The following is a 26,389-nucleotide window of genomic DNA, read 5'->3' as shown; positions in this document are numbered from 1 at the left end:
GTCGCCTTTTGTAGCCGCCATGACTTTTTGACTAAAGCTAAAGGAGTTTGAACTTGAAGTGGAGGTAAGATTAAGAATTGGAAACTACTTGTGCGGAGCTCTTAGTTCATGCGGCCATCTCGTTCAAGGGTCACGTGATCCCCCGATTTTTTAATTGTTTCAATGTTTTATTTCATTGGCTGGCTTCCAGGTTAAATGGGCATTTTGTCAAGAAGCAGTGCGGCTTCTTGACAAGTGAATGCTACACTACAGGACTGTTTTGCAAGCACAGACTGAAATATGTTCCAGGATTCATCCAATGGCATTGAGGAGTACACCACCTCAGTCACCGGCTTCATCAATAAGTGCATCGACGACGTCATCCCCACAGTGTCCGTACGTACATATCCCAACCAAAAGCCATGGATTACAGGCAACATCCGCATTGAGCTAAAGGCTAGAGCTGCGCCTTTCAAGGAGCGGGAGACTAATCCGGACGCTTATAAGAAATCCCGCAATGGCCTCAGACGAACCATCAAACAAGCTGCCCAGTGACGCGAGCCTACCAGACAAGCTAAGTGCCTTTTATGCTCGCTTTGAAGCAAGCAACACTGAAGCATGCACAAGAGAACCAGCTGTTTTGGATGACCGTGTGATAACGCTCTAGGTAACCGATGTGAACAAAACCCTTAAACAGGTCAACATTCACAAAGCCGTTGGGCCAGACAGATTACCAGGACTTGTACTCAAAGCATGAGCGGACCAACTGTCAAGTGTCTTCACTGACATTTTCAATCTCTCTCTGACCGAGTCTGTAATACCTACATGTTTCAAGCAGACCACCATAGTCCCTGTGCCCAAGGAAGCGAAGGTAACCTGCTTAAATGATTATCAATTATCGATTATCGATGATTACAGATCAGCGTTCAACACCATAGTGCCCACAAAGCTCATCACTAAGCTAAGGACCCTGGGACTAAACACTTCCCTCTGCAACTGGATCCTGGACTTCCTGACAGACTGCCCCCAGGTGGTAAGAGTAGGCAACAACAACACGTCTGCCATGCTGATCCTTAACACTGGGGCCCCTCAGGGGTGTGTACTTACTCCCCTTCTGTACTCCCTGATCACCCACGACTGCGTGGCCAAACACGTCTCCAACACTATCATTAAGTTTGCTGACGACACAACAGTGGTAGGCCTGATCACCAACAACGATGAGACGGCCTATAGGGAGGAGGTCAGAGAACTGGCAGTGTGGTGCCAGGACAACAACCTCTCCCTCAATGTGAGCAAGACAAAGGAGGTGATCGTGGACCACAGGAAAAGGAGGGCCGAACAGGCCCCCATTAATATCGATGGGGCTGTAGTGGAGCGGGTCGAGAGTTTCAAGTTCCTTGGTGTCCATATCACCAACGAACTATCATGGTCCAAATATACCAAGACAGTCTTGGTATAGGACACGACAAAACCTTTTCCCCCTAAGGAGACTGAAAAGATTTGGCATGGGTACCCAGATCCTCAAAAGGTTCTACAGCTGCACCATCGAGAGCATCCTGACCGGTTGCATCACCGCCTGGTATGGCAACTGCTCGGCATCTGACCGTAAGGCGATACAGAGGGTAGTGCGTATGACCCAGTACATCACTGGAGCCAAACTTCTTGCTATCCAGCACCTGTGTAATAGGTGGTGTCAGAGGAAAGCCCATAAAATTGTCAGAAACTCCAGTCACCCAAATTATAGACTGTTTTCTCTTCTAACGCACAGCAAGCGGTACCGGAGCGCCAAGTCTAGGACCAAAAGGCTCCTTAACAGCTGCTACCCCCAAGCCATGCTGAACAATTAATAAAATCGCCACCGGACTATTTACATTTGCCCCCCCCCTTTTGTACACTGCTGCTACTCGTTGTTTATTATCTATGCATAGTCACTTCACCCCTACCAACATGTACAAATGACCTCAACTAACCTGTACCCCAGCACACTGACTCAGTACCGGTACCCCCTGTATATAGCATCGTTATTGTTATTCTTATTGCGTTACTTTTTGAAATATTTTTTTTAACTTTAGACTATTTGGTAAATATTTTCTTAACTCTTCTTGAACTGCACTGTTGGTTAAGTGCTTGTAAGTAAGCATTTCACAGTAAAGTCTACGCTTGTTGTATTCGGCGCATGTGACAAATAAAGTTTGATTTGATATCAGTTAAGAACAAATTCTTATTTACAATGACAGCCAAAACCTCCCCTAACCCAGACAACGCTGGGCCAATTGTGCGCCGCCTTTGGTACTCCCAATCACGTCCGGTTGTGATACAGCCTGGAATTGAACCAGGGTCTGTCGTGATGTCTCTAGCACTGAGATGCAGTGCCTTAGACTGCTGCGCCACTCGGAAGCCCCTTGTGAGAACACATAACAGAAAAAAAGACTCCATCTACATGCAGTGAACATGTTTTGTGTTTGCGGTAGAGTACAAGCCCACTGCACTGCAGCTACGAGTGCACTACTCTGTGACATTGGAAGATAATGTGACACACGCTGCATGTTAAACCTGTTTGTGCATATGGTACGGTGGTCAACCCTGTCCCTGTCCCTTCCCCTCTCCTCTCAGTCACACGCACCTGGTGTCAACCCTCTCTCCTCTCCTCCCATCCTCTCTCCTCTCCTCTCCTCCCCTCTCCACATACCTGGTGTCAAACCTGTCCTCCCCTTCCCTCCCCTCTCCTCGTACCTGGTGTCAGCCTCATCCCCTCTCCTCTCATTCTCCTCTCCTTTCCTTTCCATTCTCCTCTCCTCTCCATTATCCTCTCCTCTCCATTATCCTCTCCTCTCCATTCCCCTCCCCTCATCTCTCCTCTCCACGTACCTGGTGTCAGCAGGATGACCGAGGTGACGATCAGGGAGCAGATGACCAGAATGACAAGCAGGGCGATCGCAATACCCTTCCAGTTCCTCTGAGGAGGGTTACTCCCCACCAGCTCCTGGAAACACAAAACAGACAGAGAGAAACACACGGTCAGAGAGAGAGAAAGAAAGGAGAGAGAAAAATAGGAAAGGAGAGTGAACAAGAGAAAGGTTGTAGTCGTAAGATGGAGAGTAAAAGAAGGAAAGGGAAAAATAAATGAGACGTGGGTAAGGGGTAAGGGAGAGAGAAACTAATGGAGTAATACTGTCTGTTAGTATAAAGAGTAGGGGGGAAGAAAAGGACAGGAAGTGAGAGAGAACAATGGAAGAATGAATAAAAGAAATGGAAGGAGTAGGAAAGGAAGGTAGAGAACTCAAATTGATGGGTCTGTCAAGGACAAGTGGGAACTACAGAAACAACAACATGAATTCTCAAGGAGAATTGCCACAAGCAAAAGGCAGGAGGAGGAGTGGAGGAGGGGGGATTATTAATGAGGCAAGGAGTCAGCAGCCATCACTGGCAAATGAATGTGACAGATAAAAATTGAGCTTTTGGATCATTGGTGACTTTGGTGGGGGAACGGCGCCAAGAGGCTTTTTGCTAGAAAAATGATTTCAAATTAGGTGTGTTTTTGGAGAAAACTTGAAACAATGAAACAACTACACAGTAGGTTTAATATTGTTTTAAGTGCAAAATTAAATTGAAAAGTAATAAGTATCAATATCGAATTTGATAAATGGTCTCTGCAGGGTATGGAGTGAGTTGAATGAGAAGAGGCTTTTCAACCTTTTCCCTTTTGTCACAAAAGACTACACAACCCATATTATTGAGGATTTGGTGAAGAAATGTCACCAGTAGACTTATGCTGCACTCTCTGAGGGTGTCTCAGGGGGAGTCAAAGAATCCATTTCCATTTCACACCTCACATATAAGCACCCCCTATTTTACTTTAGAACAGCAGCAACAACAACAACAACAACATGGCCTACATCAACCACACCTGTCAAAAATCTCAAAGATGAAATAAAGTTGGACATTTCCACAGTTCAGCTCCAACAAACAGAACAAACAGAACATCCAAGCTAGGAGTAATTTGAAAAGGATATTGAAAGCCTAAAAGATCAAAATAGCTGGATTAATAACTTTTACATTTGTTTACAGTGGGGGTGGGGGGGATAAACAGACCTGAGCAGATGGTATGTAGCTAGTACCTTTGGCTAAGGTCTTAATTAAGAGAAACTACACACACACACACACACACACACACACACACACACACACACACACACACACACACACACACACACACACACACACACACACACACACACACACACACACACACACACACACACACACACACACACACACACACGCTCTAATGGAATAGAGTGGTCTGGTCTATGAGGTAAGCCTTTTAGTGACCTCCTTCGCTCAATTGAATGGAGCGGCAGACATCATTAGATAAGAGCAGCAGGGGCTTTTTACCACACCGCCCAGTACACACCCTCATTAAAACCAACAACCTGTTTTCCCACAATCCCTAGCGGTGCTCCGGCGAAACGGGGGTGCTTTCGCAGGGGTCACTGCCGAGGGCTGGTCACAGCAGGCGGGAGGAGAGTTAGTGGACTGTGACGTAAACAACCCCACAAACAGAGCCAGACACATCCCTTATCAACAAGTTTATACAAATGGTGTAGCCTACTAGTGAATAATTTGCCTGGCAATTCTGCAAAATAACAATAATCATGAGCTATATAGTCCAAAATGTTTGGTTGGGTGAGTGTCATGCAGGGAGAACAAACAACTGAGGCTCAGTGAGGCTCTTTTAAACAATAACATCGGCCACTTTGTGCCAGCATGAGAGGACAAACATCACTCTCTTTTGGAGTGTCCACAACAGATTCGGGATTTTACATAATACCCAATATAATAGACTTGCACTCATTGTAACACCTACACAGTAGCACTCAATTGTAACACACAATTGTAACACACACACACACACACACACACACACACACACACACACACACACACACACACACACACACACACACACACACACACACACACACACACACACACACACACACACACACACACACACACACACAAGCATTGTAATGTAAACAGCCAGCGGGAAGTCACAGCTGACTAACCAAACACATCAATATACAAAATGCTAGTGGGGCTACGATGCTCTGATGCTGCAAGGACAATTATTGATATTTTTAATCATGATCATGACTGCTGCGTGGAGTAGGTCCCCTAGTATAATGTGTCCATGGGTATGCTCTCTTGTGGAAGTAGTCCACAAGTTGCTGATCGGTAGAACCTAATTTAACTTGCAAATATATTTGTCAAACGCATCACTTTTGCACGCTTGAGTCAACATGTGACTGTCATTAGGTTTAATTGTGTTTCGGTGCCAAGCGATAACAACCAAAACAGAGTAACATTTTTAATTGCTTGAAGATATTGATCAGCAAGGTTATCTGAAAGAAGAAACATATGTTCATCTCTGATTAGTAGTAAGTGTTTTTTTGTCATATTTATATGTGTATGGCATTCATGCAATCTAATAAACATCCAATTAAAAAAAATAGGTAAAGGAATACATACTCTAACATGGTCAAATGTGTGTGGACACCTGCTCATCGAACATCTCATTCCAAAATCATGGACATTAATATGGAGTTGGTCCCCCCTTGCTGTTATAACAGCTGCAAGATACTCTGATTCTTCCCAGCCTATAGCCAATATCAGGTCATCTCCTTGTCAAATAACATAAAACAAGCTATGTAACCTAGTTCCTAGGCCAAACCAGAACTACTGTGTCTGGACTGCCTTTGCAAAGAAATAGGAAATGTACAGTGTTTCCTTGACACAAACGCCAGAGTCGGTGCAATAAACCAAAAATACACCAATGCAATTTTCATGTCTTATTGTCCTTGTGTCACACATCACAGATTTGTTCATGCAACCGAACACACCAATTTCTTTATACATTCAAAGTAATTTACACTCAATGGAATTCACACTTCGCAGTCGCCGCCTCGGGCTTTGTGATCTCAAAGCATCAAAGAAAGACATAACTTCACTAGCTCAGTCTATTTCCCCGTCTATCTGTGGGAGAGGAGGGGCACAATTTATTGCTGTTGCACTCCTGTGTGTCTGAAAACGATGTTCAAAGGTATCTGGGAGGCAGGTCGCAAATACTTGGCAACCCTGTGAACAGCCTGGGAAGGACCAGAAAATGATTTTGTGAAGATAAGCTGTGTCGTCCATCTCAAAGAGCATGCAATTTGGTGGCAATTTTCCATTTAGTTGGAAAATAAGATCCCACATTCATTCTAAGGCTGGAATTGGACAAAATAGCAGTCGTTTCGAGCCTGCCTTTCAGTCACCTCCTGGAGAAAAATCCCATTTTCAGTCCATTTGCTCGATCCCTTCATTCTCCTGTTCGTTTAGCATGTGGACTTCATCAGAGGACTCCCATGAGTAGAAACATTACCCTGAACCTTTTAGCCCATGAATGGTTGTATTTTATGCTACAGAACAGGCATACTGAAGTTCAAAACAGAAATAGCAAAGGAAATGGAGTAACACATCCAACGCTCTATTTAGATAGTCAGCTTATGCATAAATAACCCACATGAAAATGATTTGCTCAAAGTGAATGGTTTCCTGTTTCTTATTGTCAACCATCAAAGTATTTTCAACAAGATCATCATCTAATGAATTAAAATGTTTCTTAAGAAAGGCTTCCAACCAAACAGTGCATTCGAAAAGTATTCAGACCCCTTCCTTTTTTCCACATTTTGTTACGTTACAGCCTTATTCTATAATGGATTAAATAAATAAAAATCCTCAACAATCTACACACAAAACCCCATAATGACAAAGAAAACACAGGTTTGAATTTTTTTTTGTGCAAATTTATTAAAAAGAAAAACAGAAATACCTTATTTACACAAGTATTCAGACCCTTTGCTATGAGACTCCAAATGGAGCTACATATTAACAGTCCTTCCTCCAAAAGACCCTTGAATGGATTACATTTTTATGAAAATCCCCAGAATCATGTTCTTTTTTTGTTGCATTTTGTGTTTCCGATTGTGGCACACCACATAACCACTTCCATCAAAGAATTCAGAATATGATCACATACAGTGCACTCGGAAAGTCTTCAGACCCCTTGACTTTTTCCACATTTTGTTACGTTACAGCCTTACTGTATTTTAAAATGGATTAAATAACACATTTTCCTCATCAATCACACACAATACCCCATAATGACACAGCAAAAACAGGTTTTTAGGAATGTTTGCACATTTATTAAAAATTAAAAACAGAAAAACCTTGTTTCCGTAAGTATTCCGAACCCTTTGCTATGAGACTTGAAATTGAGCTCAGTTGCATCCTGTTTCCTTTGATCATCCTTGAGATGTGTCTACAACTTGATTGGAGTCCACCTGTGGTAAATTCAATTGATTGGACATGATTTGGAAAGGCACACACCTGTCTATATAAGGTCTCACAGTTGACAGTGCATGTCAGAGCAAAAACCAAGCCATGAGGTTAAAGGAATTGCCCATAAAGTTCTGAGACAGGATTGTGTCGAGGCAAAACATTTCTGCAGCATTCAAGGTCCCCAAGAACACAGTGGCCTCCATCATTCTTAAATGGATGAAGTTTGGAACCACCAAGACTCTTCCTAGAGCTGGCCACCCAGCCAAACTGAGCAATCGGGGGAGAAGGGCCTTGGTCAGGGAGGTGACCAAGAACCGATGCTCACTCTGACAGAGCTCCAGAGTTGCTCTCTGGAGATGGGAGAACCTTCCAGAAGGACAACCATCAGCACTCCACCAATCAGGCCTTTATGGTAGAGTGGCCTGATGGAAGCACGCTTGGAGTTAGCCAAAAGGCACCTAAAGGATTCTCAAACTCCCCAAATACAGGTGTGCCACGCTTGTAGCGTCATACCCAAGAAGATCAAGGCTGTAATCACTGCCAAAGGTGTTTCAACAAAGTACAGAGTAAAGGGTTTGAATACTTATGTAAATGTTATATTTTAGTTTTTTATTTATTTTAATAAATTTGCTAATAAAAAATATTTAAAAACAGTCAGTATGGGGTATTGTGTGTAGATTGATGAGGGATAGAGAAAAAAAATCCATGTTAGAATAAGGCTGTAACGTAACAAAATGTGTAAAAAGTCAAGGGGTCTGAGTACTTTCCAAATGCACTATAATTCTGCCATTTCCAGTATGGAAAGATTCTTATATGTAGAATATCTATAACGCTATATCTGATTTCAACAGGCGCTGTCTGAAATGGTTTGCCATTAAGGATGAAGAAAAATAAACTTGCAAAAGATAGTGGTCCCCTTCAAGGCTGATAAATGGAGCCTTTGGCTTCGATTTCTCTGAATGTGACGATCCATAGATGTGTCTCATTAGGTGGGCGCAGGCAACACAAAGAGTATTAAGCCCTGACCAGCCATTTCCAACAGGGCCTCTGGAACCCTCCCTTCGTGATCAATACACAGTGTCCCCTTTTTAATTTACTGGTTACCTCATCTTTTCACAAATCTCACAAACTCCTGGGACTCTTGTGACAGTTCAGCAAATTTCTCAGTCTCTAGAAAGATACATAAGGCAATAACACTATGAGTGCCCAAGACCTTGTGAGCTCCCGGAGCATGGCGGCTAACCTTCCTGATCGTTCCTCTGATATCTGCAATTATGATAATGATTAGCACAATTATCTGGGCGTCCAACTGCACTGGGTAAATGAGCAGGTGATTAGAGGTGGCGGAGGTGACTGTGGCGAGTAGAGAAGAGACAAGTCAAGTCGACTATTTTCTTGACAGAAGGTTAACCTTTTGTCAATCTAGGGGGTGCTGTTTCCACTTTGGAAAATATTGTCTCCAAATTAAACTGCCTCATACTCAATTCTTGCTCGTACAATATGCATATTATTATTACTATTGGATAGAAAACACTCTCTAGTTTCTAAAACCGTTTGAATTATTTCTCTGAGTGAAACAGAAGTCATTCTGCAGCTCACTTCCTGTCAAGAAGTGAGTTTCTGAAATTGAGGTCTCTGTTCCAGGGTCGGTTTATAAATTCCCTTATAAGGTATGGGGCTACATGCACTGCATACGCCTTCCCCTAGATGTCAGTAAGCGGTGAGACTTTGAATGGAGCGGATAGCACCATCTGGGGGAGTATAAAACCTCTTGGAACGGAAGTATCGACCTTTTCGACGAGGCGCCTGACGCAGCAGGGACACCGGCATGGCTTCTTCAAAAGCTTTCGGTTTAGCAGTTCTATATCTCCGGCTCTGATTTAATTTGTTTTTTGTCTTAAAAACTTAATAAGGTAGTTAATTTAAACCGACTTATAGCAGTTTATAGCAGTTTATTGCGATTTTCCTGGATTTCTTTGTGACGCGCTTTCACGAGTTGGACACCTCTCCAGTGGGTGGCTAACGTTAGCGGCTATTTCGACAGGACAAGAGGACATCTTTCAACCCAAAGACGATTGTTCTGGAGAAAGGACACCTTGCCCAAGATTCTGATGGAAGCTCAGCTAATAGTAAGCAGTCTTTATGCTGTTAATTCGTACTTATGTTGACAAATGTCAAATAATAATTCCGCCATGAATTATGGTGCGGTCTCGCTTTAGCGCACGCTGTATTGCGCAGTAACGTTAATTTTAAAAATCTAACACAGCGATTGCATTAAGAACTAATTTATCTTTCATTTGCTGTCCAACTTGTATTTTTTAGTCAAGTTTATGAATAGTTTTCGATTAGAATAGGTTCCTCTCCAAGATGGCGCCGGACAGATTTCTTGAAGTTTTGGCCACTATTCACATTGTATAACCACGATTTGTGCCGCTAAATATGCACATTTTCGAACAAACTCTATATGCATTGTGTAATATGATGTTATAGGACTGTCATCTGAAGAATTCTGAGAAGGTTAGTGAAAAAATTAATATATTTTGGTGACTTATACTAATCGCTATGTTTTTGCTTGAATCAATGCTGTTGTGATGTTTGCTATTGTGGTAAGCTAATATAACGTTATATTGTGTTTTCGCTGTAAAACACTTAGAAAATCTGAAATATTGTCTGGATTCACAAGATCTGTGTCTTTCAATTGCTGTACGCTGTGTATTTTTAAGAAATGTTTTATGATGAGTAATTGGGTAATACACGTTGCTCTCTGTAGTTATTCTAGTCGCTTTGGTGAGTTTTGTGATAGTGGCTGCAATGGTAAACTATGATTTATACCTGAAATATGCACCTTTTTCTAACAAAACATATGCTATACAATAAATATGTTATCAGACTGTCATCTGATTAAGTTTTTTCTTGGTTAGTGGCTATTTATATCTTTATTTGGTCGAATTTGTGATAGCTACTGATGGAGTAAAAAACTGGTGGAGTAAAAAAATGGTGTCTTTTGCTAACGTGGTTAGCTAATAGATTTACATATTGTGTCTTCCCTGTAAAACATTTTAAAAATCAGAAATGATGGCTGGATTCACAAGATGTGTATCTTTCATCTGGTGTCTTGGACTTGTGATTTAATGATATTTAGATGCTAGTATTTACTTGTGACGCTATGCTAGGCTATGCTAGTCAGCTTTTTTACTGTGGGGGGTGCTCCCGGATCCGGGTTTGGGAGGAATTAGAGGTTAAGCAAACAAACATTTAAAGGCTGTGAAGAAATCAATGCAAGGACATGAAGAGGGAGCAAACAAAGCAGTGTAGACCTGAATTGAGACCTGAATACAGACCATATAGAAAGGCAACTAACTTCTTTAGTAGTTTAAAAAAGGATACTGGGGTGATATACAGTTGAAGTCGAAAGTTTACATACACCTTAGCCAAATACATTTAAACTGAGTTTTTCACAATTCCTGACATTTAATTACATTTACATTACATTTAAGTCATTTAGCAGACGCTCTTATCCAGAGCGACTTACAAATTGGTGCATTCACCTTATGATATCCAGTGGAACAACCACTTTACAATAGTGCATCTAACTCTTTTAAGGGGGGGGGGGGGGTTAGAAGGATTACTTTATCCTATCCTAGGTATTCCTTAAAGAGGTGGGGTTTCAGGTGTCTCCGGAAGGTGGTGATTGACTCCGCTGACCTGGCGTCGTGAGGGAGTTTGTTCCACCATTGGGGTGCCAGAGCAGCGAACAGTTCTGACTGGGCTGAGCGGGAACTGTACTTCCTCAGAGGTAGGGAGGCGAGCAGGCCAGAGGTGGATGAACGCAGTGCCCTTGTTTGGGTGTAGGGCCTGATCAGAGCCTGAAGGTACGGAGGTGCCGTTCCCCTCACAGCTCCGTAGGCAAGCACCATGGTCTTGTAACGGATGCGAGCTTCAACTGGAAGCCAGTGGAGAGAGCGGAGGAGCGGGGTGACGTGAGAGAACTTGGGAAAGTTGAACACCAGACGGGCTGCGGCGTTCTGGATGAGTTGTAGGGGTTTAATGGCACAGGCAGGGAGCCCAGCCAACAGCGAGTTGCAGTAATCCAGACGGGAGATGACAAGTGCCTGGATTAGGACCTGCGCCGCTTCCTGCGTGAGGCAGGGTCGTACTCTGCGAATGTTGTAGAGCATGAACCTACAGGAACGGGTCACCGCCTTGATGTTAGTTGAGAACGACAGGGTGTTGTCCAGGATCACGCCAAGGTTCTTAGCACTCTGGGAGGAGGACACAATGGAGTTGTCAACCGTGATGGCGAGATCATGGAACGGGCAGTCCTTCCCCGGGAGGAAGAGCAGCTCCGTCTTGCCGAGGTTCAGCTTGAGGTGGTGATCCGTCATCCACACTGATATGTCTGCCAGACATGCAGAGATGCGATTCACCACCTGGTTATCAGAGGAGGGAAAGGAGAAGATTAATTGTGTGTAGTCTGCATAGCAATGATAGGAGAGACCATGTGAGGATATGACAGAGCCAAGTGACTTGGTGTATAGCGAGAATAGGAGAGGGCCTAGAACAGAGCCCTGGGGGACACCAGTGGTGACAGCACGTGGTGCGGAGACAGATTCTCGCCACGCCACCTGGTAGGAGCGACCTGTCAGGTAGGACGCAATCCAAGCGAGGGCCGCGCCGGAGATGCCCAGCTCGGAGAGGGTGGAGAGGAGGATCTGATGGTTCACAGTATCAAAGGCAGCCGATAGGTCTAGAAGGATGAGAGCAGAGGAGAGAGAGTTAGCTTTAGCAGTGCGGAGCGCCTCCGTGACACAGAGAAGAGCAGTCTCAGTTGAATGACTAGTCTTGAAACCTGACTGATTTGGATCAAGAAGGTCATTCTGAGAGAGATAGCAGGAGAGCTGGCCAAGGACGGCACGTTCAAGAGTTTTGGAGAGAAAAGAAAGAAGGGATACTGGTCTGTAGTTGTTGACATCGGAGGGATCGAGTGTAGGTTTTTTCAGAAGGGGTGCAACTCTCGCTCTCTTGAAGACGGAAGGGACGTAGCCAGCGGTCAAGGATGAGTTGATGAGCGAGGTGAGGTAAGGGAGAAGGTCTCCGGAAATGGTCTGGAGAAGAGAGGAGGGGATAGGGTCAAGCGGGCAGGTTGTTGGGCGGCCGGCCGTCACAAGACGCGAGATTTCATCTGGAGAGAGAGGGGAGAAAGAGGTCAAAGCACAGGGTAGGGCAGTGTGAGCAGAACCAGCGGTGTCGTTTGACTTAGCAAACGAGGATCGGATGTCGTCGACCTTCTTTTCAAAATGGTTGACGAAGTCATCAGCAGAGAGGGAGGAGGGGGGAGGAGGGGGAGGAGGATTCAGGAGGGAGGAGAAGGTGGCAAAGAGCTTCCTAGGGTTAGAGGCAGATGCTTGGAATTTAGAGTGGTAGAAATTGGCTTTAGCAGCAGAGACAGAAGAGGAGAATGTAGAGAGGAGGGAGTGAAAGGATGCCAGGTCCGCAGGGAGGCGAGTTTTCCTCCATTTCCGCTCGGCTGCCCGGAGCCCTGTTCTTTAACAATAATAATTTAATCCTAGTAAAAATTCCCTATTCCTATTCTGCAAGCGAAATCCTGAGAAAATCTAACCCGGAAGTGATATATATATTTTTTTAAACTTTGTTTCCTGGCCTGTCTAACCTCCATATAAAGGGGTATCAACCAGATTATTTTTTCCAATGGCTTCCTCAGGCTGTGACCAGGCTTTAGACATAGTTTCAGGCTTTTATTTTGAAAAATGAGCGAGATGTTTCAAAAGAGGTCAGGTGTCCTCCGAATATTTCCTGCGCGCGAGAGAGGGGCACCCCATTTTCATTTTGTCTCTTAATGAATAGGTTATGCGCCGGTTGAAATATTATCGATTATGTTTGTTAAAGACAACCTGAGGTTTGATTATAAAAAACATTTTAAATGTTTCTACGACCATTTCGGATACTTTTTGGGATTTGTCGAACGGAACACGGCTTTTGATTATTCATCATAACGCGCAACCCAAATGGCGTTTTTTTGTGATAAAAGTAATATTTATCGAACAAAAATAAGATTTGTTGTGTAACTGGGAGTCTCGTGAGTGGAAACGTCCGAAGATTATCTAAGGTAAGCGATTAATTTTATTGCTTTTCACACTTTCGTGACCTTGCTAATTTGGGGCTAGCTGATGTAGCATTGAAAGCTACACTCACAAAAGCTTGGATTTCTTTCGCTGTAAAATATAGTTTCAAAATCTGACACTATAGGTGGATTAACAACAAGCTAAGCTGTGTTTTGATATATTTCACTTTGAATTTGGCGCCCTGCAATTCAGCGGTTGTTTAGGAAAGTGAACCCGTATTCGGTATCCGTAGATCAGAGAAGTTAAAGGCACAGTCAACTTAGTGTATATAAACTTCTGAGCCACCGGAATTGTGATAGTGAATTATAAGTGAAATAATCTGTCTGTAAACAATTGTTGGGAAAATGACTTGTGTCATGCACAAAGTAGATGTCCTAACCAACCTGACAAAACTATAGTTTGTTAACAGGAAATGTGTGGAGTGGTTGAAAAGCGAGTTTTAATGACTCCAACCTAAGTGTATGTAAACTTCCGACTTCAACTGCACATCAGCAGTGAGTGGTTAGCTCTCAAACTGAAGCAAAGAGGCAAAGAGTTTAAGAAAAACTACAAACCTCAAATTTCCCACTTCCTGGTTGGATTTTTCTCAGGTTTTCGCCTGCCATATGAGTTCTGTTATACTCACAGACATCATTCAAACAGTTTTAGAAACTTCAGAGTGTTTTCTATCCAAATCTACTAATAATATGCATATATTAGCAACTGGGACTGAGTAGCAGGCAGTTTACTCTGGGCACACTTTTCATCCAAACGTGAAAATGTTGCCCCCTATCCCAAACAGGTTAATTGGAAACAGCATCCTTGGGAATAATGGCAGTGGACGAGTGGTTCCATGGAAGCCAGTAGTAATTACGTCAGTGGCAGGGCCTGCAGCAGTTTGAAGTCAGCTACTACAACCACTCCTGCTACTGTAGCTTAGCTATCACGCCTGCTCCCACTCCCCCTCCATGGCGCTCGAAGGTGCCAGGCTCCCCAGCATTACGCACTACTGCCACCATCATTACGCACACCTGCCTTACCCCGTCACCCGCATCAGCGATTATTGGACTCACCTGGACTCAATCACCTCTGTCATTACCTTCCCTATATCTGTCTGGTTCCCCACTCTGTTCCCTGCTTCAGCATTAATTGTCGTTTGTGGTTTCGTACCCGTGTACTGACACTGTTCTTGTCTTGGTCTTTGTCTGTTTCTTGAGTAAATATTGACTCCCCGTACCTGCTTCTCATCTCCGGCATCGGCCCTTACAGAATGCTGAAGCCACTAAAAGAAGCATCGGGGAGTGCTGGCTTTCCGGTTGGTGGTGATGTTGGGTCCGGGGGCCACCATCGATGGAACCGGGGGTGCCTAAGCCAGCTCGTTGGGCTATCACGCCCTAGCTGGCGCGAGAGGTTTCTTGCCACGGTTGGCTCGGAAGGCGCCCATCCCACATCAGGCCTCAGCCGGATCGTCAGGGTTTTACGTCCAGCTGGCTCGTCATGCTGCTACGCCTCAGCCGGATCATCGAGCTCCCACGCCCCAGCCGAATCGTCAGGCTCCTATGCCTCAGCTGGCTCGCCAGGCTCCCATGCCTCTGCCGGTTCGTTGGGAGTTTACGCCCAGCCGGCTTTTCCAGCGTGACAATAATAATAATAAAAGTATCTGCAGTCATATGTCTGCAGTCATATGTAAGAGCCAGTAAACAAAGTTTGTGACCAAATAACAAGTGAGGTACATAAAGTTAGAGGAGAGAGAAAATAGCATTAACAGTGTTCAACAGGTTAATAGTGAAGTGTAGTAGTGATAAGGGAAGATATATGACATCTTTTGGTATCAGCGATGATTGATGTTATGGCCGATGAAAGGCCGTGTTTACATTTGGCAAAGCAGAGCGGTGCAGTGATAAGTGTCAGTACCATTGGCAGTGTAATAGCAATACAAAGAACAATGCTTTCTGTGTTGACCTTATAGCCACACAGCAGTTTGTCCATATCAATATTCAGGTTTTGCAGTGCCTGAGCAAGAGGAGAGGTGCAATCTGCAGTCCTCCTGCATCCTTGTGTTTCACAGTTCAGGCAAGGGAACTAATCCTCAAAAACTAATCCATTTCAGCTTTCTCAGACCTGTGCAGCTAGCACATAACATTCTGAGAACTAGAGAACAAGCCGATATATTGTGACGATATTGTCCTTTTCTAGTCTATCGGCTATTGGCCCTTCTCTATCGGCTTTGCCGATAATCCCTCTACATAGCAAAGCCGCCACTCACCGGCTGAGCCACGAGCACTGCATAATGCAGAGGAACGTTTAGCTGGGAAAAATCAGCAATAGCAAGTAGCAAGCTAGCTCATTCTCAAACAGAAAGCTGGAGTATTGAGAAATGGATGAATTGACACAGTGACCAAAATCAAACTCTTGTTGCAAATATTAGTTTAGTTAATACACTAATAATAAGGCTTGTGTCGACGTGCCCGGAAATGCATGCAATAAACAATCTATTTTAGCAGATAATTATCTTAATCTTTGCTAACAGGTCACATAGTTAACGCTTTCTTCTGTGGTGTTAGCTAGCTAGCTATATTAGTATAGCTGGCTAGACACAAAATGGTGCTAAGATATCAGATAGGAGCAAATAGCCAATGTAGCTAGCTAACGTTAGCTGGTTATCATTTTAAACATGCACCATTTTCGTCAACGAGCCATCTGACTTGTGGTGTAACGTTAGCTATTTACTGGTGTGCTGATCTGACCAGCTGCAATCTTATCTGTAAATTGACAATTGATAGTCAGATTAGATTATTTTGGTAATAGGGAAGAAAGTGTTTTAAAATGAATACATAAAGGTTGACAATAGGTTTAGCTACCTAAGAATCTTCCAGCATGTTTATGTACCAAGAAAGCTGTAGATCAGTGCACGTGTGTGCATTCTCACTTCTCAAACTATGGGCAAATTTGAATCATTCAGATGTGCATTGACGTTTCATTTTTTTCCCTACACTCGCTCTCCTTGTTAGATATTATACACATTTATGGCTTGGTAGTAAATGTCATCACCATTGAGCTAGTTCTCATAATAGCAGTAAACAGCACCAAGTGATATGAGCGACGGAGAGAGATGTGAGGAGATGTGAAAGGGAGCGGAGTTACAATCTCGCTATATCCAATCGTAGCAGTAGGATCAAGTTACAACCCGACAATTTCTTGACAGATAGCTGAACAAGCCAATTGAGTTGTTCCGAATTTCATCTTGGCAGCTGTTGTTTAGAGATGCGTCCTGCCTAGAGGTCGACCGATTATTCGGCATGGCCGATTAATTAGGACCGATTTCAAGATTTCGTAACAATCGGGATTCTGACTTTTTGGACGCCGATTATGGCCGATTATAATGCAATCCATGAGGAGACTGCGTGGCAGGCTGACCACCTGTTATGCGAGTGCAGCATCAAAATTACCTTGTGGCTGCAAGGAGCCAAGGTAAGTTGCTAGCTAGCATTAAACTTATCTTATTAAAACAATCATTCTTTACATAATCACTAATTAACTACACATGGTTGATGATATTACTAGGTTAACTTGCTTGTCCTGCGTTGCATATAATCAAAGCGGTGCCTGTTAATTTATCATCGAATCACAGCCTACTTCAACTTTGCCAAACGGGTGATGATTTAACAAAAACACATTTGCGAAAAAAGCACAATATCAATGCCTTTCTTAAAATGAATACACAGAAGTATATATTTTTAAACCTGCATATTTAGTTAAAAGAAATGCATGTTAGCAGGCAATATCAACTAGGGAAATTGTGTCAATTCTCTTGCGTTCTGTGCAAGCAGAGTCAGGGTGTATGCAACAGTTTGAGCCGCCTGGCTCATTGCGAACTGTGTGAAGACCATTTATTCCTAACAAAGACCGTAATAAATTTGCCAGAATTTTACATGATTATGACATAACATTGAAGGTTGTGCAATGTAACAGCAATATTTAGATTTAGGGTTGCCACCCATTTGATCAAATATTTCACTGTTTTGTTTTCGAAATGATAGTTTCCGGATTTGACCATATTAATGACCAAAGGCTCGTATTTCTGTGTGTTTATTATAATTAAGTCTATGATTTGATATTTGATAGAGCAGTCTGACTGAGCAGTGGTAGGCAGCAGCAGGCTCGTAAGCATTCATTCAAACATCACTTTACTGCGTTTGCCAGCAGCTCTTAGCAATGCTGGATGCATTTTATGACTTCAAGCCTACTCACCTGTATTGTGAGTAGGCCTATGCCATCTTAATTTACCCAGTTTGTCAAGAGACTTACCATTCAAATAATTACTAAGAATTACCATTATGTTGTCATGTACAGTGCCTTGCAAAAGTATTCACCCCTGTCACGCCCTGACCTTAGAGAGCCTTTTTATTTCTCTATTTGGTTAGGTCAGGGTGTGATTTGGGTGAGCATTCTAGTTTTCTATTTCTTTGTTGGCTGGGTATGGTTCCCAATCAGAGGCAGCTGTCTATCGTTGTCTCTGATTGGGAATCATACTTAGGCAGCCTGTTTTCCACCCTAGTTTGTGGGATCTTATTTTGCACTGTTGCTGTATAGCCCTGCAGAACTTTACGTTTGTTTATATTTTGTTGTCTTGTCGGTGTTACAGTATTAAAATTATCATGAACACTTTCCACGCTGCGCTTTGGTCTCATTCATTCAACAACGGACGTAACAACCCCCCTTGGCATTTTTCCTATTTTGTTTTTCCTATTTTATTCACCCCCCAAGGGGTGAATCCATATCGGTCGTTCTCTACTGAGAACCATATATTTCTTAGAGCGTGGTTTTTCTATGGTTATTATACATACAACCTTCCCAGAACATTCTGGTAACGGTGCAGGATAGTTGCTTGGCTTTGGAACATTCTTTGCACATTTAAGGAACTTGACAAAATAATGTTGACATTTCATTACTTTAACAGAACATTTCCTAAAAGTTCAAACATGGTTACATTTAATTACATTTTTGATAATGTTCTAGGAACGTTCTCCAACTGGTTTGACAGTGGGAATGTTCTAAAATAGTTCAGAGAACATTAAGAAACAACATTCTACTGTGGGAATTTCAGTACTTCAGCATAACATTTCCTACAGGTTTCCTCATGGTTCTATTTAATGTCATGTTCTCAGAATGTTCAGAGAACATTAAGAAACAACATTCTACTGTGGGAATTTCAGTACTTCAGCATAACATTTCCTACAGGTTTCCTCATGGTTCTATTTAAAGTCATGTTCTCAGAATGTTCAGAGAACGTTAAGAAACAACATTCTACTGTGGGAATTTCAGTACTTCAGCATAACATTTCCTACAGGTTTCCTCATGGTTCTATTTAAAGTCATGTTCTCAGAATGTTCAGAGAACGTTAAGAAACAATGTTCTTCTGTAGGAATTTCAGTACTTCAGCATAACATTTCTTGACAGTTCTATATAAAGTCATGATCTCAGAACATAAAGTAAACTTTCCATAAAAAACTAAAAGAAAACATTAGTAAAGTTCAAAAAACATTTAACAATGTTATTTAAAAACATACGCATTCCTATCTCAGCGTCAACAAAACGTTCTCTATCCCCTATCTTGTTGAGTGTGTTCAGGTGTGTTGGCTGTGCACACTAATTGGCCACACTTGATCTTAATGGGTGCTTGTTTCCTTTGAAATGTTGTCTGTTTGAATAGACTAAAATGAATAGCTTTGTATGAGTTAAAAAAACATGGCATGCTCGCTCCTTGCTGGTGGTGCAGTGGACTAATTCCATTGATAGGAAACAGAAGATCATAAGTTCAAATCTCACTGATGATGTGCCACAAAGAAGTGTTTGCATGATTAATGCCTAAGCAAATTAATTTCCATGTGTCCTATCTGTGCTTGGCATTCAAAACAATTCACATAAGCTAGCAGTGTTATTAAAATTCTTATTTAAACATGTTCTCAGAACGTTATTTAATTGCCTTCAAATAATCTAACTTTTTCTGTTCTCAGAACATTAACTAAACCTACCAGGAAAACGTTCAGAGAACCATAGGAAAAGGCTCTCAGAACTTCCCTGAAAACTAAAAATGTACGTTCCCAGAACAGGCAAAATGTTAACTTCCGTTCTCAGAACGTTCCATTTACTGGTCAGGAAACGTAAAGCTTTGTGCCCAGAATCCTCTGCCTCATTTTCGCTTGGATTGTTTGATTTGCGAGTGATTCATTTCCAATCCATTAGAGAGAGCCTCGGAGGGTGTGACAGCCAACTGACCTCTTGCTGTTGGGTTCAGAGTAAATCAAATCTATATGAAAAGGAACAGTGTGTGCTGTTCTCTGACACCTGCCAAAGTTACTTACAGGAGAATGGAGTTATACATCCCCTATCATGGGATAGGCCTATGCTGGATGCTCAGAAAAGTTGTCCATCCTAAAACCAGATGCTGAACAGTCGGCAAAGGATGGAAATTAAACTTCTGAAGCGTGTGGAGGGGTGGGGTGATAAAACAGATTTCAACCAATGGCAACTCTGATGTGGGACACCACAAGCTTTCAATAGTTTAGGGGCAGCTAAATGTTTAGCAGTATACAATAATCATGCTCGACATCAATACTACAGCTCAGAGAGTTCCTTGCTCACATCACCATGGCAACAGGGTTTGAATGGCATTGATATACATGGCAAAATCTTCTGCGACGTTCATTTGCTTGGTGCACATGAGGTAGACGCCACGTCTATACTGATTAAAAACTTGTGTGAAAGAACTATTTCACGCTCATCTCATGTCGGGAATGCAATCTTTGTCGGGAGTGCAATGCTTCAAATATTTATTGAAAAAATCTAGAACACTAAGTTCAGTCATGCAAGATGGATCATCAACGTGGCTACAGTTTCATTTTGTTTCATCACACTCCATCAGTGTGTCCAGGATGGTAGAGATACAGAAAAAATAAAAGAAGTCTCCCGCAAGACTGTAATAGAACAGAAGCTCATCTCCATTTCCCGTCTCATCAATATCTTTCCAGGATATATCAACACAAGACCAACAAATGAGAAAAGAAAATTGGACAAAATTGGGAATATGTTACTTTATATATGCAAAGTAAATATAAACCCAATAGTCTAATATATCTGCTACCTTTAGGTGGAATTGAGATATACAGTGCGTTCGGAAAGTATTCACTTTTTCCACACTTTGTTATGTTACAGACTTACTCTTAAATGCATTAAATCGTTTTTTTCTCTCATCAATCTACACACAATACCCCATAATGACAAAGAAAACTGGTATTTTGAAAAACTGAAATATAGTATTCAGACTCTTTACTAGGTACTTGTTGAAGCACCTTTTAGCAGCGATTACAGCCTCGAGTCTTCTTGGGTATGACACTAAAAGCCTGGCACACCTGTATTTGGGGAGTTTCTCCCATTCTTCTAAGCAGATCCTCTCAAGCTCTGTCAGGTTGGAGGGGGAGTGTCCCTGCACAGCTATATTCAGGTCTCTGCAGAGATGTTCGACAGGCTCTGGCTGGGCCACTCAAGGACATTCAGAGACTTGTCCCGAAGCCATTCCTGCGTTGTCTTGACTGTGTGCTTAGGGTTGTTGTCCTGTTGGAAGGTGAACCTTCACCCCAGTCTGAGGTCCTGAGCGCTCTGGAGCAGGTTTTCATCAATGATCACTATGTACTTTGCTCCGTTCATCTTTCCCTCGATCCTGACTAGTCTCCCAGTTTCTGCCTCTGAAAAACATCCCTACACCGATTGGTTGTCATGTCCAAGTTGGTTGTCATGTCCCTTTTACTGAGTAGTGGCTTCCGTCTGGCCACTACCATAAATGCTTGATTGGGGGAGTGCTGCAGAAATGGTTGTCCTTCTGGAAGGTTCTTCCATGTCCACAGAGGAACTCTGGAGCTCTGTCAGAGTGACCATTGGGTTCTTGGTCACCTCCTTGACCAAGGCCCTTCTCCCCCAATTGCTCAGTTTGGCCAAGCGGCCAGCTCTAGGAAGAGTCTTGGTGGTTCCAAACTTATTCCATTCATTTTTAATAAATGTGCAAACATTCCTAAAAACCTGTTTTTGCTGTGTCATTATGGGGTATTGTGTGTGATTGATGAGGAAAAAGTGTTATTTAATCCATTTTAAAATACAGTAAGGCTGTAATGTAACAAAATGTGAAAAAAGTCAAGGGGTCTGAAGACTTTCCGAATGCACTATATGTGATCATATTCTGAATTCTTTGATGGAAGTGGTTATGTGGTGTGCCACAATCAGAAACACAAATTGCAACAAAAAAAGAACATGATTCTGGGGATTTTCATAAAAATGTAATCCATTCAAGGGTCTTTTGGAGGAAGGACTGTTAATATGTATTTGACATTTGTAACTTAAAGCATTATTGAAAAATAATGAATTGAAGTTGGAACATTTGTGACATTTTGACCTTAACCAGGGCTCATTTAAGACTCCATAATGTTTCATCTGTAGGTGCTACAAACATTGACATTATATGAAGCTTTACTGCTTGCTCTGTAATATGAGTAGTATTTGTATTTAAACAACAATTTTCTTATATTAATTTATGAATATTGAAAAATATAAACATGAATATTGAAAATATAAAATTTTTGATTAGGCACATTTTTCAATATATTGTTGAACATAATATACTCTCTGCTAGTTTTAAAGTAATGACCCCTTTTTTTACAGAGAAATTTGCATAGTAGGCAATGTAACCAATCACAGCCCTCCTTTTACTTGTATCATTGCAAATTGAATCCATTTTCACATTCACTCTGTTGTTAATGCTTACAAATTGGATCATAACTCCAAAAGTAGCAGAGATCCCACTCTGGAACTTTGATATGCACATAGAGTATATTTTGTTTAAAAAATATATTGAAAGATTATTCTTTTTTTAATGTATATTTTCAATATTCATGTTTATATTTTTCCATATGAATAAATTTTTAAATGTAATAACCAAGGCTCCTGTAATGTATTATTTGGCCAAGATGGATGTGGCCTAACTTTGAAATCCCATAGTTTTCTATTGAATATATAAACATATAGTGCCTTCAGAAAGTATTTACACCCCTTGACTTATTCAAAATTGTGTTACAGCCTGAATTTAAAATGGATTAAAGTGAGATTTTTTGTCACTGGCCTACACACAATAACCCATAATGTCAAATTGGAATTATGTTTTTCAAACTTTTACAAATGAATTAGAAATAAAAATCTGACATGTCTTGAGTCAGTAAGTCTTCAACCCCTTTTTATGGCAAGCCTAGATAAGTTTAGGAGTAAAAATGTGCTTAACGGGCCTCCAGGCACTGTACCGCAGTGCCTGAGGGGTCATTACAGCCCCGGGTTCGATTGCAGTCTTTGTCAAAGTCGGCCGTGACCGAGAGACAAATGAGGCGGTGCACAATTGGCCTAGCGTCGTCCGGGTTAGGGGAGGGTTTGGCCGGCCGGGATTTCATGTCCCATCGCGCTCCAGTGACTCCATGTGGCGGGCAGGCTCCTGCCATCCGACTTCGGACGCCAGCTGTTCGTTGTTTCCTCCATCACATTGGTGCGGCTGGCTTCTGGGTTAAAGCGAGCAGTGTGTCAAGAAGCAGTGCTTGGCAGGGTCGTGTTTCGGAGGACACATCGTTCTTGATTTATGCCTCTCCCAAGTCCACACGGGAGTTGCAGCGATGGGACAAGACTGTAACTACCAATTGGATATCACGAAAAAGGGGGTAAAAAGTACACAAAAATAAAAGATTCTTAACAAGTCACATAATAAGTTGCATGGACTCACTGTGTGCAATAATAGTGTTTAATATGATTTTTGAATGACTACCTCATCTCTGTACCACACACATACAGTTATCTGTGAGGTCTCTCAGTCGAGCAGTGCATTTCAAACACAGATTCAACCACAAAGACCACAGAGGTTTTCCAAGGCCTCGCAAAGAAAGGCACCTATTATTGGTAGATGGGTAAAAAAATTAAATGAGCAGACATTGAATATCCTTTTGAGCATAGTGAAAATTATAATTAATTACCCTTTGGATGGTGTGTCAATACACCCAGTCACTATAAATATACAGACGTCCTTTGTAGTCCGTCATTGAAAAGTAGGCCGTCATTGTAAATAAGAATTTGTTCTTAACTGACTTGCCTAGTTAAATAGAGGTTAAATAAAACAATTTAAAACGTCCTTCCTAACTCAGTTGCTGGAGAAAAAGGAAACCGCTCAGGGACTTCAGCAATGTTGACTTTAAATCAGTTACAGAGATTAATGGCTGTGATAGAAAACTGAGGATGGATCAACAACATTGCAGTTACTCCACAATACTAACCTAATTGACAGAGTGAAAAGAAGGAAGCCTGTACAGAATACAAATATCCCAAAACATGCATCCTGCTTGCAATAAGGCACTAAAGTAAAACTGCAAAACATGTGGCAAAGAAACTTTATATCCTGAATATAAAGCGTTATGTTTGGGGCAAGTCCAACACAACACATCACAAAGTACCAGTTTTCATATTTTCAAGCATGGTGGCATGTTATGGGTATGCTTGTCCTCGTCATGGACTAGGGAGTTTTTAGCATAACAAGAAACGGAACAGAGCTAAACACAGGCCAAATCCAAGAGGAAAACCTGGTTCAGTCTGCTTTCCAGCAGACACTGGGAGATTAATTCACCTTTCAGCAGGACAATAACTTAAAACACAAGGTCAAATATACACTGGAGGGGCTTACGATAACGAAATTTAATGTTCCTGAGTGGCCTAGTTACAGTTTTGACTTAAATTGGCTTGAAAATCTATGGCAAGACTTGAAAATGGCTGTGTACCAATGATCAACAACCAACATGACAGGGTTTGAAGAATTAAAAAAATAATAATGTGCAAATATTATATAATCCAGGTGGGGAAAGCTCTTAGAGACTTACCCAGAAAGACTCACAGCTGTAATCACTGCCAAAGGTGATTCTAACATGTATTGACAGGGGTGTGAATACTTATGTAAATGAGACATTTCTGTATTTAAGTTTCTATCATTGCTATCATTTCTAAAAATATGTTTTTACTTGTCATCATGGGGTATTGTGTGTAGATGGATGAGAAAAATATATATTTAATTGATTTCGAATTTCGGCTGTAACACAACAAAATGTGGAATAAGTCAATGGGTATGAATACATTCTGAAGGCACTGTATATACACACACTTATAAAGAGTTTTCTGCCCTAGGAGTACACAGGGTGCCTGCTGGGACTATTTAGTATTCACTCTGAATTGAATTATTTTCAATTAGTCAGTTTGTTTGTTATGTTCTCATGGGAACCCTGGTGAAGCTAAAAGTAGTTTGACAAAGGCTTTCTATCGCGCCACCTGTTGTTGTTGATTTATTCATATTAATCATGTTCCACAGTCACCTGAGAATATGAGAGCACAGACTGCCTTTTAAAGTAGCCACTGAAAAATATTAAATCGATATCTATGGATAATTCAATCCTCTGCAAAGTCCACATAGAATATTAAAAATGGCTCGAGAGTCTACATTGTCCTAAACAAATCCATCTACATTTTGATGAAACTTCATTAAAGTCAATGAAACGAATACATACACATATTCACAGGACACCCATCCCCACACATTCACCTCAAGCTAGTGGATAACCCCCCCCCACTTCATTACATTAGTGTAGACACAGATAATCAGTTGACGTGGAGAGGCGAGCCATTGCAGCCGAAACGAATAACAAAAACAGAAATAAAGAAAGGATCAAAATAAATCTAGATGACTCATCCACTGTTCTGTCCCCTAAGCCATTATTCATAGTGATGACACTCGGACTGGGGCTGCTTTCAGCTCTTCTCTGGAGTGTTGACAGGCCCGATCACCCCTTAAAATCTCTCCACTTCTCCCCACTTTGCTTCAAAAACACAACACACACAAGAATAAGATCTAGGCCTAAATCTATATTGAAAAAATGTTTAACTGTTTTCAGAAATAGGCCTGGTTGAGAGTTAGAAAGTAGGTCTCCATTGATGCACCACAGTTGGCTTATCATCATGGTGACTATTGGCCTCCTTGAAATGCAATCATGATAATAACAATAAGAACAACAATAAGAATAAGTGGGTGCTTATATTTGTCCTATTTCACATATGTACACATGTGTAATTTATACACAGGTCTACATCCAAGCTCAACACACAATTTCAAAGTCACGTATAAACAGTCCTCACTTTACTCAACAGTTTGTTTTGACTAGAAGGCAAACCTGGGCTCAAGCTCAGTCAAGCACAGATAAACTATTTGACATGATTTCAAATAATATTATACACAACGAGCACAATTATTGCCTTTAATCTAATATAGTAGCACTGAAAACACAAGACATTCAAGTGAGCATCATCTCGGTTCCAAAACAGTCATTCATCTGTGCAGTGATCCTGAATTCTTCCCTAGTGCAGAGGCCCAACAGAATACCCCTACAATCCAAGCAATGGAGGACCCAATCGGGTTTGACGGACACGGCTGGTAGAGCACAGCTCAGAGTCAGTGGAACTGCCCAGACAGAGACAGACGACAGTGTCAGACACCATTCGAGACGTCTGCGAGGGAAGAAAAACGAGGAAAGGGCAATGGATTTACAGTGCTCTACTGATCTGTAGCCAGTGACCCCAGTGATGGGGTTTAGTAGGTGTATAACTGGTAATGGTGTGAATGGATTTGTTGAATATGCATCCAAACGCGCACACACGATGTCAATTGAAAAGGGATTTTTTAAGTTTAGTTAAGGATTACAAGTACTTAGCCAACATTAAATTCAACAATAAACGTGCTATCACAAAAAAGGTGCTATCTAGAACATGAAAGGGTTCTTCGGCTGTCC

At 41.8% G+C, this 26,389-nt stretch overlaps 1 protein-coding gene across 5 annotated transcripts in view; it reads right to left on the bottom strand.

Annotated features, from left to right (window-relative positions):
• LOC139583425 (A-type potassium channel modulatory protein DPP6-like) overlaps window positions 1-26,389 on the bottom strand; it is a 385,278-nt gene that overhangs the window by 112,634 nt on the left and 246,255 nt on the right. For all 5 annotated transcript variants that reach the window (XM_071414502.1, XM_071414505.1, XM_071414503.1 and 2 more), the window contains one exon: window positions 2,848-2,962. In XM_071414502.1, coding sequence (XP_071270603.1) covers window positions 2,848-2,962 — 115 coding nt within the window. The remainder of the gene's footprint in view (window positions 1-2,847; window positions 2,963-26,389) is intronic.

Source organism: Salvelinus alpinus, chromosome 8, assembly GCF_045679555.1.
Source record: "Salvelinus alpinus chromosome 8, SLU_Salpinus.1, whole genome shotgun sequence".
NCBI lineage: Eukaryota > Metazoa > Chordata > Actinopteri > Salmoniformes > Salmonidae > Salvelinus > Salvelinus alpinus.
The sequence above is the reverse complement of the archived record's forward strand: the minus strand, read 5'-3'. Positions and strand labels throughout refer to the sequence as shown.